This window comes from Echinops telfairi, unplaced genomic scaffold (genome assembly GCF_000313985.2).
Source record: "Echinops telfairi isolate 266 unplaced genomic scaffold, ASM31398v2 ScPeMD7_443;HRSCAF=831, whole genome shotgun sequence".
Lineage (NCBI taxonomy): Eukaryota > Metazoa > Chordata > Mammalia > Afrosoricida > Tenrecidae > Echinops > Echinops telfairi.
In genome coordinates, this window is record NW_022104341.1 from 2,794,694 (window position 1) to 2,807,248 (window position 12,555).

Sequence of the window (12,555 nt, forward strand, 5' to 3'; positions counted from 1 at the left end):
AGTCATGGTAGTGGGAGCCGGGAGGAAACATTTAGGAACGAGTCTGACTTTTTATAGATTGGTATTGGACATATGGGCTAGTATCGGACTTATGGACTTGGACTGGACTGGGTTGGGATGTTTTCTGAATGTTCAATTCCTCTTGTCTATAAAACTCTTTCTTAGACATATGCATATTTATGAATTTGTTTCTCTAGTCTACCCAGACCAACACAGGGGGGTCACCAGAACATGAGGAACTGTATTAAAGGGTCACGGCATTAAGAAGGTTGAGAACCACTTATTAGGAGCTCTAGGGATAAAGGAATTTGAGGTTGTGTGCTCCTGCAAGGGTTACACTTGGCCTGCTAACCACAAGGTCAGCAGTTTGAAATCACCAGCCTCTGAGGGAAAAAGATGAAGCTTTCTACTCCTTTAAAGAGTTAGTCTCGGAAACCCACATGGCCAGTTCTACCCAGAACTACAGGGTGGCTATGAGTGGAAATCAACTTGATGGCAATGAATTTTCTGGTTTTTTGTTAGATGAAGTCCCTATGTGGTGCAAACAATTAAGATGTTCTGGACTGCAAAGTCAGCTGCTCAAACCCACTCTGAGACACTTGGGGGTCTCTACAAATTATAAGTGACTCAATGGTGATTTCTTTTTTTAAAACAGGCTATTTCGTTGATTAAAGGATGAAGGTACTCTAACTAAAGACCTGACCTAGTCTTGGTGATGGATATAACCCTGTTACAGTCATTAAAATAGGGTTGATTCATGCTCAAATTTTCAAAAAATATTTATATGTACAATTTTATTGATATTATATGTAATTTGATTTCTCAGGTGCCTGGCCTATCATAAAAAAGCAATTTAGTTCCTTCTGTGCTTGTTTAGGGAGAAAGATGAGACTTTCTACTCCTGTAAAGAATTACTACCTTAGAAACCCACAGGGGAAGTAATATCGTGCATTATAGGGTCACTATGAGTCGGAATCAACTTGATGGACGTGAATTTGGTTTTGAGTTTTTGAAGGCTTATTTAGTTGTTACTCCGTTTTTATGTTACCTTCATTATCTTCCCTAATATGCACTTATCCTTGAAAGAACAATGTAGTCTTAGACCATACCAAGTTTACCAGCATAGTGGTTCTTGACTTGAATAATTATTGAAAAGCCGATTAAAAAGCAATTCCTGAACACTGATCTGAAAACTTCTGACTCAGTAGATTTAGAATATTGCTCACTGCTCTCCACTCAGCCCCAGATTCATGGTGATCCCATATATACCACAATCAAACTGTGTGATTGATACTGTCTTCCCTGCCTGATTTTTGGAAATAGATTGCTAGGCCTATCCCTCTTATCTGTCTGTCTTACTCTGGACGCTCTGCCTTTAGGTTTAGGAGAGAACCCATGCACCAGAGATTTTACTAGTGACGATAACCCTTTTTAAAAAAAATCATTTTATTGGGGGCTTGAACAACTCTTATCACAATCCATACATCCATCCATGATGTCAAGAACATTTGTACATTTGCTGCCAACAACAACCTTTTATTGTTCTAAAATAAGCAGCTCTGGTGGCACAGTGGGTTATGAGTTGCGACTGTTAACCAAAGTCAGCAGTTCAAATGTAACTCTGGGAGGGACACACATGGAGCAGTGAGGGAGGGAAGGGGACACCCGCCTAGGCAACCAGACCAGCCGAATCAACCCTGGCGATCAATGGGGTGACAGATGTTGCCCTCACATCCTGCCTTTGATTCTGAGGTCCCTTAGAAAACAATCAGCCAGTCAGTTCCTTAGCCCTCTCATGGTGGCCTGCATGTTTTCATGATATTCAAACTTCTAAAACTGTGATTCTTGGCATTGTACGTTTACAACATTTTAAAATATTAGGATACTTTGTAACATATTTTTAAAAGTTCCAAAGAACAAGCACTAAGCTATTTAGTAATAAATATAATGTAATCACAGCTAGGAAAAAAAATCAATGTTTCAATGTTGATAAATGCATTTGTGTTACTAAACCAATAGCTTGTTTAGGACTGTGTCATGATTCCAGTAGCAAGGCTGCCTATCTTAACTAAACTCAAAAGATTAGCTTAGTAAAATAAGTAAGAACACAGGCTCTGGAAGCAGACTGCCTGGGTCATACCTTTTCTACTACTTACTTGTCTGGACCCCTGGTCATATTTTTTTAACCTGAAGTATGCTCCAATTTATGCAACTGTAAAATTAGGATAATCTTCAGTGTCTACCCAACTGGGATAGTCTCAGATGATTACAAATTAATACAAATAAAATATCTAGCTCATAAATGCTATCTAAATGTGAAACAAATAAAAAGTCTGAAGGCAAAGTTTTCCCATGTTCCATAAACATCTTTCTTTGGTTCAGTCAGGCACGCTGTCTTTTTGCTTACAGAATGAACCGTGACGTTAATGCAACAAGATTTCATTTCATAGACAATCCTCTAGTAATATATATGTGCAACTATAGCAAACACACTTTACATACTATTAAACATTTAATAATATATTAAAGCTGTCGATAATTTGTGGTAAAACAAAAAAATGTAGAAAGAATGGAGAGACTGGTGACAAAGAGAATAATTAAAAGTGAGGTTAGAAAGAAAATCAAGCAGAAGAAATAAGACTAGTTTACACACATTATAATATGAAAAGTTGATTTGCTTCCATGCATATAACAGAAAAAATTCAGAGAATTCGGTAATATTGGAAACTGGGTGTTGAGACAGTAGGAGTGAAGGGGATTTTTAAATTTCCATACTTCCATAATAATTTAATTTTAAACAAATATACATAGGGGCTTCAAAAAGTTCATGGGAAAATGGAATGGAAAAGTAATGGAATTTTTCCATGAATTTTTTGAAGCGGTCTTCCAGTACCTCTTAAAAACATACAAAACCAATTTATCCAACTGATTCTGGTTCACAATGACCCCACAGAATAGAGGAAAACTGCTCCACAGGGTTTCCAAGACTGATCGCCAACCCAGAATGGTCTATCTCCTCTGGTGGGTTTTCCACCCCTTTGCATGTCAGCTGAGCACTTAACCACTGCACCACTAAGGTTCTCTATGTATCATACCAATGTACCTAAAATAAATTTCTCTTTAGGGAGAATTTGTAGGACTTGAATGCGAAATGAGTATGAGAGAAAACAGGTGCCTGTACAACTAAGAGAAAAGTGGTGAGAAGAACATAACTGTGACAGGAAGTCCTAGAAGAAGGAAAAATAATAAACCGATATTAAGAAACATTTAGTTCAGAAATCCCCAAGTAGTCGATCGTTTTCAGTATCATGACTAATTTGCTCTGAAAAAACAAAAAACAACAATAACAAAGCAGTTGCCTTCAAGTCCACTCCCAATGGTGGAAATTCCATTTGCATCAGAGTAGAACTCTGGTCGGTCGGTGGGGTTTCCAATGGTTGATTTGGGGCAGATTGCCAGGCTCGTCTTCTGAGGAGTCTCTAGGTATACTGGAACCCCCCAACCTCTCAGTACAGTAACTGTCTGTGCCACCCAGGGACAATTCCCCTTGTAGAGAATTTTAGTTTTCATAAGCTGTGTAAAAATTTAAGAGCCCTGATGGCGCAGTGGTTACGCATTGGGGTGCAATCCAAAAGGTTAGCAGTTTGAAAACACTGACTGTTCTGAGAGAAAAAGACGGACTTTCTACGCTCATAATGAGTGACAGGAGTGGTTCTCAACTTTCCTAACGCCACGACCCTTTCATGCAGTTCCTCATGTGGTGGTGACCCGCCCCCCCCCCACCATAACATTATTTTCATTGCTACTTCATAACTCTAATTTTGCTACTGTTATGCATCAGGCAACCCCTGTGAAAGGGTCGTTCAAGCCCCAAAGGGGTCTCGGAGGCTCACAGAACAGTTCTACCCTGTCCTATAGGGTCACCATGCATTGGTATCAACTCAATGGCAGTGAGTTTGTTTAGCGTTAAGAACTTTTTTTTTCCTTCATGGAGTGAGGAGTTTGTGTACTGAAGAGAGAAGAAAAACAAATGATAGCTTGTGTGTATTTCTGAGCTCTAAAGGAGAGAACTTATACTTAATGAAGGAAGTACTTTCATCAAGGGCTTTGTAAGGCCCTAAGAGTTTATTTATAGTAATTCTGGTATTGACAAGGCTTTGCAGCAGTCAAAGATTAATCTATTAATTGCCAGAGGAGGCAATGCTTCCAGCAGTGGCACTGGAAAGCACCAGTGTGAATCTATCCCTGAACATAAGAAATACCTAAAGAATGATCTACATATAGCCCCCTCTCAGGGTGACGGACAGCAAAAAAGTGGGTGAAGGGAGACATCGGTCAGTGTACACATGAAAATATAGTAATTTATAAATTATCAAGGGTTCATGAGGGAGGGAGGGGAAAATGAGGAACTGACATCAAAGGCTCAAGTAGAAAGAACATATTTTTAAAATGATGGCAACTTATGTACAAATGTGCTTGAGACAATGTATGGATGTAGAGATTGTGCTAAGAGCGGTACGAGCCCCCCAATAAAATGATAAACACACACACACACACACACACACACACACACAAATGAGACTTACTGGTCTGATAGACAGGTGATACTGATCTGAGACAGGTGATAGGGACCTGCCAAGACTATGGCTCTTAGTCACCCTTGAAGTTTAGAATTGAACTCATTCCCATGTTGAAATAATCAACCATTTAAGATGAAAAGGGCAACAATAACCAAAAAATCAGAGGGTAGGAAAGGGGGAGGAAAGGAAAGAGGAAACACAGAGAAGTGGGGTAAGTGATGGTACCTTGAAGAATTGCAAAGTATGAGTTGAAACAAAATGTGTATGAATTGTTGAATGTAAAATTGTTGAATGATTTGCTTTGTAAATCTCCACCTAACTCACAATAGTTTAGAAGTTAAAAAAAAACAAACCTAGACGTTATAGAAAATTGGGGGCTGGTGAAGAATTCTATAAGGGATGAGACAGCCTGAGCTGGGGGAATAAGAGAATCAATGAAGCTAAGGTCTCTTTCTTATCAATTAGCTGTACCTGAGAAGCGAAACACTACGAAAATGGCATCATTTCAGGTCCCAATAAGTTCACTCTCAATGGCATCATTTCAGGTCCCAATAAGTTCACTCTCATCATCGGGAAAAATGTGGAAAAATGGACAAAAGCCCAATCCCAACTACGTGGATAGCCTCCCTTCCCCTGAGAAGAATTTACTTCAGAGGACAGCACTGAAGCTACAGCTCAGGGAGAGGGACATGTCTGATCAGAGCACATGGGAGCAAATGAAGAGAAAGGAAGAGAGAGCGGAGCACATCCTGGCCCATAAAGCCTTGAGGACTATATCCCTGCTCAGAGCAGCCAATGCACAGAGAGGACCATATGGCCGGCCCCACTACAAGTCAAGACATCCCTCACTGACCCATAGCCCTACAGGGGACAACACTGGAGACACAGTGTGGGAATTGCACCCGATCTGACCCCACAACACCGAGGCAAAACACTAAGGGTGTGCAACAGAACAGCAACAGGAGCAGAGCAAGGAAGTCCTGAGGGAATACCAAAAATAGACTTTGGGGCCAGGGCATGGCACCCCATCAGACTAGACCAGAAAAACACTCCTGAAGGTCACCAAACAGACCTTGAACTATTTACAGGCTTTTCTTTTTCTTTTTTTTTGGCATTGGTTTTTTTTTTCCTTTCTTTTCTTGCTTTATTTTACTGTCTTGTTTTTTGTGCATATTGCTTTCTCTACAGGTCTATCTAGATACGATAGGCGGGATAAACAATCTGCAGAAAACAACAGTTCCAGGGGACATGGGGGGGGGGAGACAGGAAGTGGTGTTAACAAACCCAGGGACAAAGGAGCAAGTGATCCAAAATCAATGGCAAGGAGGGTATAAGAGAGCTGGTAGGGCTTGAACAAGGGTAATGTAGCTGAGAGGAATTACTGAAACCCAAATGAAGGCTGGGCATCATAGTGGGGTGAGAGCAAAATAAAAGGAAATAAAGTCCTATGAGGCAAAGGGCATTTATAAAGATCTAAATACAGGCATGTATATATGGAAATAATTTATATATGACTATGGGGAAATAGATCTATGAACATATATTTATAGGTTTAGTATTAAGGTAGCAGGGCCTCTACTCAAGTACTCCTTCAATGCAAGGAAGGACACTTTGTTCTATTAAACTAGCATTCCATGATGCTCACCTTCCTGACATGATTGCTGAAGGCAAAGTGGGTGCGTAACCAAATGTGGTGAAGAAAGCTGATGGTGCCCGACTATCAAAAGATAGCGCCCGGGGTCTTAAAAGCTTGAAGATATACAAGCAGCCAGCTAGCTGAGAAGCAACAAAGCCCACAAGGAAACACCAGCTTGTGTGATCACGAGGTGTCGAAGGGATCAGGTATCAGGCATCAGGATCAAAAAATCCTATTATTGTGAATGAGGGGGGAGCGCGGAATGGGGATCCAAAACCCATCTGTAGGCAACTGAACATCTCATTATAGAAGGGTCGTGAGGAGACGAGATAGTCAGAATGCAGTGTAGCAATGATGAAACATACTACTTTCCTCTAGTTCTTAAATGCTCCCCTCCTCCCCGCAACTATCATGATCCCAATTCTACCTTACAACTCTGGCCAGACCAGAGGATGTACACTGGTACAGATAGGAACTTGAAACACAGGGAATCCAGGACAGATGAACCCCTCATGACCAGTGGTGAGAGTGGTGATACCAGATGGGGCAGAAAGGGGGAACTGATCACAAGATCTACATATAACCCCCCTCCCTGAGGGAAGGACAACAGAAAAGTGGGTGAAGGGAGACGTTGGACAGTGTAAGACATGACAAAATAGTAATAATTTATAAATTTATGAGGGAGGGGGCCAGGAGGGGAGAAAAAATGAGAAGCTGATACCAGGGGCTCAAGTAGAAAACAAATGTTTTGAGAATGATGATGGCAACAAATGTACAAATGTGCCTGACACAATGGATGGATGGATGAATTTTGATAAGAGTTGGATAAGCCCCCAATAAAATGATTAAAAAGAACAAAAAATGGACAAAAATAACTCAATTAGAGTTTGAACAAGTAAATTAAACTTTGTTGTTCTGATCCAGTGACCCTGCTTCCCCATGATTTTAAACCGAAACTGAGGCTAAGAGAGGCAGAGTTATCAACCATACAGGTGACTAGAAGCACAACAGGGAGAGGCTAAATATCCTGATGTTCAGCGATTCTTTCTACTACATCAAAGTACTGTACATCATTTATAATGTATTCAACACATGACTCTATTCCGGCTGCTTTTCAGTTTCAAGGAAAGAATAGTGCAGTGAGAAAAGTATGGCTTTAGAATCAGACAAATTTATGTTCTGAGAGATTTCACTGCTTTGCATTGTGTTAAGCATGGTCTGGAAAAATGATAAACCACTTCTAACCCCGGATTAGACATCTGAATTAAATCTGCTTGTGCTTTATGCTCCTGTCCAAGGATTTTGTAGCTGATTTATAACAGAAAACAATTCAGGTCAATTAAATTTGGGGGTTTACTGAATGCTTAAATTTCTGTAAGGCCAGTAAGTTATCTAGCAAATAAAGTAACAAATACATTATCAAGGAAATGCAGCTTAAAAGTATAATCATTTCTTCATGAACTCCAGCAGAGCCCTCAAATTCCAGAACCTAGTCACACTATTTTCTACATCTCATCTAAACAATTCTGATAGTTTCTCATAAATAAATGCCTCTAATAGTCTAAACTTAAAAGTATACAAACCCACTGTCAGTTATAGCATTTTTGAAGTTTTCAGTCTGCTATTAGTTAGGCGACGGAGAAGAATGTGGTGACCACATTCTTTTCCAGTCCTAAGAGTTTCTTTGAATTTGTTTTTAAAATGTTGAATCATGTAGTAAAGGAAACAGATGGTGCAAAAAAACCAAAAAAGTAGTTCATTTCCTATTTCAAGTTTTCTCTGTACAGTTATCTTGACACTTTGGTCTTGTAAGTATTTGGGACTATATTACTGAAAAACTTACATAACTTGAAGAGTCTAAGAAACTCTTAACTTGAGGAATGTCAGCAAGTCGAATTCCAATTCAGAGAGAGCAGAGTAATGCTGCACCATTGGGTTTCCAAGACTGTAAACTTTACTAAAGCCCATAGTCTTTCTACCAAAGAACGACTTGTGATTCAAAAGTGCTGAACCATCATTCTACCAGGGTACTTGGAGAAGACTAAGCCTAAAAGCATTTCTGCACGTTACTATGGTTTCAACTTCCTGGTTTATTTAGACAGCTTTTCATGACCATTTCAGGTAACAAGAATGAGTTTAAAAAAAACCAACTTCCTCTTTATAAAGCGACAAAAACTTTAGCAGTTGATTATGCAAAGCTTTTTAAAATTAGCTTTTAGCTACAAGAAAATTAAGACAATTATCAAAAAATTCATCTCAGTATTGCTACCTTTAGAAAATGTAACGAAGATTAAAAAGCTGTATTAAAACATATTTGACATCATGCTTAAAAAAAAGCCAAGCAAAATGCAGTTGAGGACTTAATTTAAAAGAAATGAGAGAGAGAACTGAATGAGAGGAAAAAGATATAAGTCCTTCCAGGAAACAGCAGAATATAAATCGGAGCTCAACATACGATTTTTTAAAATCAGTTTTTAATGGTGCCCTGGTTGTGAAAGTCTTATAAGGCAAAAACCTTATTTTAAAGGTTGCTTTATTTTTTATTAAGGCTAAGACAGTCATCTCGACAAAACTTTCTGGGAACATACTTTCTTAATTCTTGGATTCAGTGAAAAGGAGTCAGAAGTCTGGAGGAAAAGGTGGCAAAGTTAGTTTGAAGCTGAAGAATTGATGAATCTTAGAAGTCAAAGCATTTTCTGTTTTCGCAGCAATGCACCGGAGAGATCATGGGCCAGCTTTCACTACAGTACGGGAACACAATCTGACAAAATTTTAGTCATCTCAAACCAGACAGATTTGTTATGAGATTTTTATTGTATTAGCTATTCTTACTTATCCAAGCCAATGAAAACAAAGTGTTTAATAGAAAACTGTTTATTAAATATAAAACTTATAAATATTCTCTGGGAGAAGGGAACAACTGCTCAAAGGCCTACTTATAAAATTGAGATGATTGATGTTATTAAAACACTGCTACTATTCAAAAGTATCTTAGTTTTCACTTTGAAATACATACGTATATTTCCCAACTCTAATTGAGTTGGGAACATTTTCCCAACATTCTGACCTAGTGTTAAAGACACAACCCAGTGGCAAAATAAACGTCAACGTTTATACAACCAGAATCGTACATGCTTCAAAGTTTGTTGCTACCTAAATTCTTAGTGAAAGTTTGTTCACAAAACTTTTGCTTAAAATAGGTAGACCATCAGCTGGGGTACCAAAATATTTTGTTATTCAATTTTTTCACTGCAATTTAATTTTACCTGAATATTAATTTGCTTAAGGATGGACATTTTATTATAGTTTCTTTCTGGCACACAGTAGCTTTTCTTCCTAAGTGTAATTTATTAACATTAAAAAGAATCATTTTCCAAATAAAATGTAATGCTAAGGTGTTGTTCAATGGTACATTCAGCACATTCTTCAGCATTTCAAAATGGCATACCATATGCTATGAATGACATAGCAAATTATTCTATATGGAGGAGTCTGTATTATAAACAGTCCCTGCCCCATCCTAATCTCTTGTATTAAAAAGGTAAGAAAGTGCCCAGACTCAGTTACAGAGCATTCAGGGAGGGAGGCATACTTTGTAAGAACCCCCATGGGAAACAAGGCATGCTTCTTGCCCTTCAGTACAAAACTCTAAAAAATATCTAACGAGATAATTCCCATGAGATTTCTAAGGAGATAATTCTCATTTCTACAGCCCTTAAAGCATAGTGGGTCATGAGCTAACCACAAGGTCAGCAGTTCGAACTTACTAACACTCTATGCAGGAGAAAGATGAGGCTTTCTATTCCATGAAGATTTACAGCCGCTGAAATCCACCGGAGTGGTTCTACACTGTCCCAAGGGCAAGAACGAATTAGAGTTTACTTGACTAGATGGCAGTGGGGGAGTTTATGGGTCTTAAAAACAAGGTATTTACTGTAAAGTTTGGCAAACTGTCAAGAAAGTACAGCTCTCAGAGAAGTTCTTCCACCAAATTTAGACTATATTCTTGTGTTTAAGGCCCTTTTGAAGAAATAGTACACTAATTACAAGCTGACAAATTCAGCTGCAATCAATGACATCACAGTAGAGCATCAGATAAAACAGGTAAAAAGGCTTTGCTCAAACTTGAACACGATAACACGTGGTTTACATGCTACACACAATCTTTGAGCTTAAAAAACAAAAAAGCCCTACCGACTATTCTGGATTTGTTAATACAAACGTCTGAGACCAAAAGCTATTTTTCAAATAGTATGCAATCAAGAGAGTCCGAGCCCACTGCCTTGCAATCGATTGCCTCGCTGGCGACCCTGAAGGACAGAGTTACCCCCCACGGTGTTTTCACAGCTGTCATCTTTCCGGAAGTGGAACAGTTACATCTTCCTCCAGCGAGAGCCTGGTGGGTTTGAACCGCTAATCTTAAGGTTGGCGGTCGAGCGCTTTAACCACGGAGCCACCAAGGCTCCTGATTAAGAATAACTACGGAAAACCAAGGTGCTCAGATTGTGACGCAAATGCCCGGAGGTTTCGACACTTACTACAGTCAATTAATGTCTGAGGAAAGAGGTGGGAACCTCTCCCGGCCAAGAAGTCGTGACAACAAAATCGCTTCCTGAGCAAGGAGGGAGGGACAAAAGGGAAGTTAAGAGGCCACTGGACCAGGAAGTGACTAGCCCCAAACAAGCCCCTATCATTTCTAAAAACGGGGGTGCGGGCCCGGAGAGAATGGGCGCGCCCCAACAGCTAGAGACAGTCAACTAACTGCTTCCTGATGCGTCGCGACATCATGATAGGACAGAGTCCTCGGTCACGACTCAACCAGGGAAAGCCCCTTCCTCCGTAGGAAGCGCGCCGGGCTGTGCCGCAGGCCCGGGAGAAAAAGAGTTGGAAGAATGGGGAACGGGGGAACCGTGAGGCAAAGGCAAGCCCCTTGAGAAAGAAGTGTCCCAACGGCAAAAAGCGTGCACCAGCACGGATTAAGCAGCTGCTTCTTCTTGGGGACACTGCCAGGGTCCCCACCGCAGCCGGCTATCACCTCTGCTCCCTGTCCGCGGAGAGGGTGAGAAAGAGAGAGGTGGACCCCTTACCTTCTCCTCATCCGACACCCGATCCTCGAAGTCGGCCATCTTGGGCTGCTCTGGCCCTGCCCGGTGGGGGCGCAAGGCAGGCCGGGAAGGGAGGGGCGTGGCGGCGCTCGCCGCGGGGGCGTGCCGAACCTTCCACCCGGAAGCGCGGGCCGACCGAGCGCCCGGCCGTAACGGTCGCGGTAGCGGCTGGGGCGGCCGAACCTCAGGAAGTCGGATTTGCCTTAGAAGATTTAAAATGGAATAGCTTTCTCGTGGTGGTGTTTGTTTCCTATTCACTTGTTGGACACTAGGGGCGTTTCAACTGCTTTTGGCGCCAGAGCCCGAAGGCTCCAACCGACCAACCAGCACTTGCTGCTCCTGTCAGGTTTCCCCACTTAGCCTTGATGGCCACGCTGCCCAAGCCCGAAGCGCTCAGGGAAGCTCGGCCTCGGGAGTGAACGGTGGCTCTTCCAACTCGAGGAATGAGGTGAAACGTGACCCTCACCTCGTACGGACGCAAAACCACGTCATTCAGGAGTCACATCTCTGTTCAATTCCTCAAGAATAGGCGCCGTTGTCCGCCCCTTTCCCAGCCCCAAAGCAAGGTAATCCGTCTCAGGACCCTCCACCTTCTGAATCTCGGACCCGTTTCCCTAGGACTCCATGCACCTCAGCCAACTTCAGGTCCGCCACTATCCCAGGATTCCCGACTCTCGGTTTCCTGCCCTTCTCCCCCGCCCAGTGCCCGCCGCCGGCGAAAGGAAAGATGGCGGACAGACACGGCCTGGGTGAAGCAGGGACTGCTGCAGCCTCTGCTCCGGCACCTGCTCCCGGCCCGAGCCCGCCGCTCGGCTGGAGGGAGCGGCTGCGGGCCGGGCTGGCGGGCGCTGGGGCCTCGCTGTGGCTCGTGGCGGGGCTGGGTCTGCTTTACGCTCTGAGGGTCCCGCTGAGGCTGTGTGAGCACTTGGCAGCGGGTGAGCGGCCCAGATTTCCTCCGGGACGGGCGGGATACGGGCTCAAGGGCAGACGTCCAGGTAGTTACTGGATGGCTGCAGAGAACCGGGAGCGAAGCGCCGCTCAGCGCGTGCATTGCCTGGAGCCGCAACCTCCCAGCTGATGGTCACACCTGCACGGCACCCGGGGCTCCTCCCTGAACCCCTTAGGATCCGCCCCCTCTTCTGCCCTATTTACATGGGGGAAAGCCCTGAGCTGCCCCGGGTAGGACTGAGCAGGGTGCTTCCAGGCTTGGATTCAGAGTTTATATACATCTCTT

General features: G+C 42.3%; 2 protein-coding genes across 6 annotated transcripts in view; one reads left to right on the forward strand and one right to left on the reverse strand.

The window, feature by feature from the left end:
- CAPZA1 (capping actin protein of muscle Z-line subunit alpha 1) overlaps nt 1-11,352 on the reverse strand; it is a 59,732-nt gene extending 48,380 nt beyond the window's left edge. For both annotated transcript variants that reach the window (XM_045292078.1, XM_004699173.4), the window contains exon 1: nt 11,304-11,352. In XM_045292078.1, the coding sequence (XP_045148013.1) occupies nt 11,304-11,342 (39 nt within the window). In that variant the 5' untranslated portion in view covers nt 11,343-11,352. The remainder of the gene's footprint in view (nt 1-11,303) is intronic.
- Nucleotides 11,353-12,048: 696 nt separating this feature from the next.
- Nucleotides 12,049-12,555, forward strand: part of ST7L (suppression of tumorigenicity 7 like) — a 156,627-nt gene continuing 156,120 nt past the window's right edge. For all 4 annotated transcript variants that reach the window (XM_004699174.2, XM_045291855.1, XM_045291856.1 and 1 more), the window contains exon 1: nt 12,049-12,256. In XM_004699174.2, the coding sequence (XP_004699231.2) occupies nt 12,049-12,256 (208 nt within the window). The remainder of the gene's footprint in view (nt 12,257-12,555) is intronic.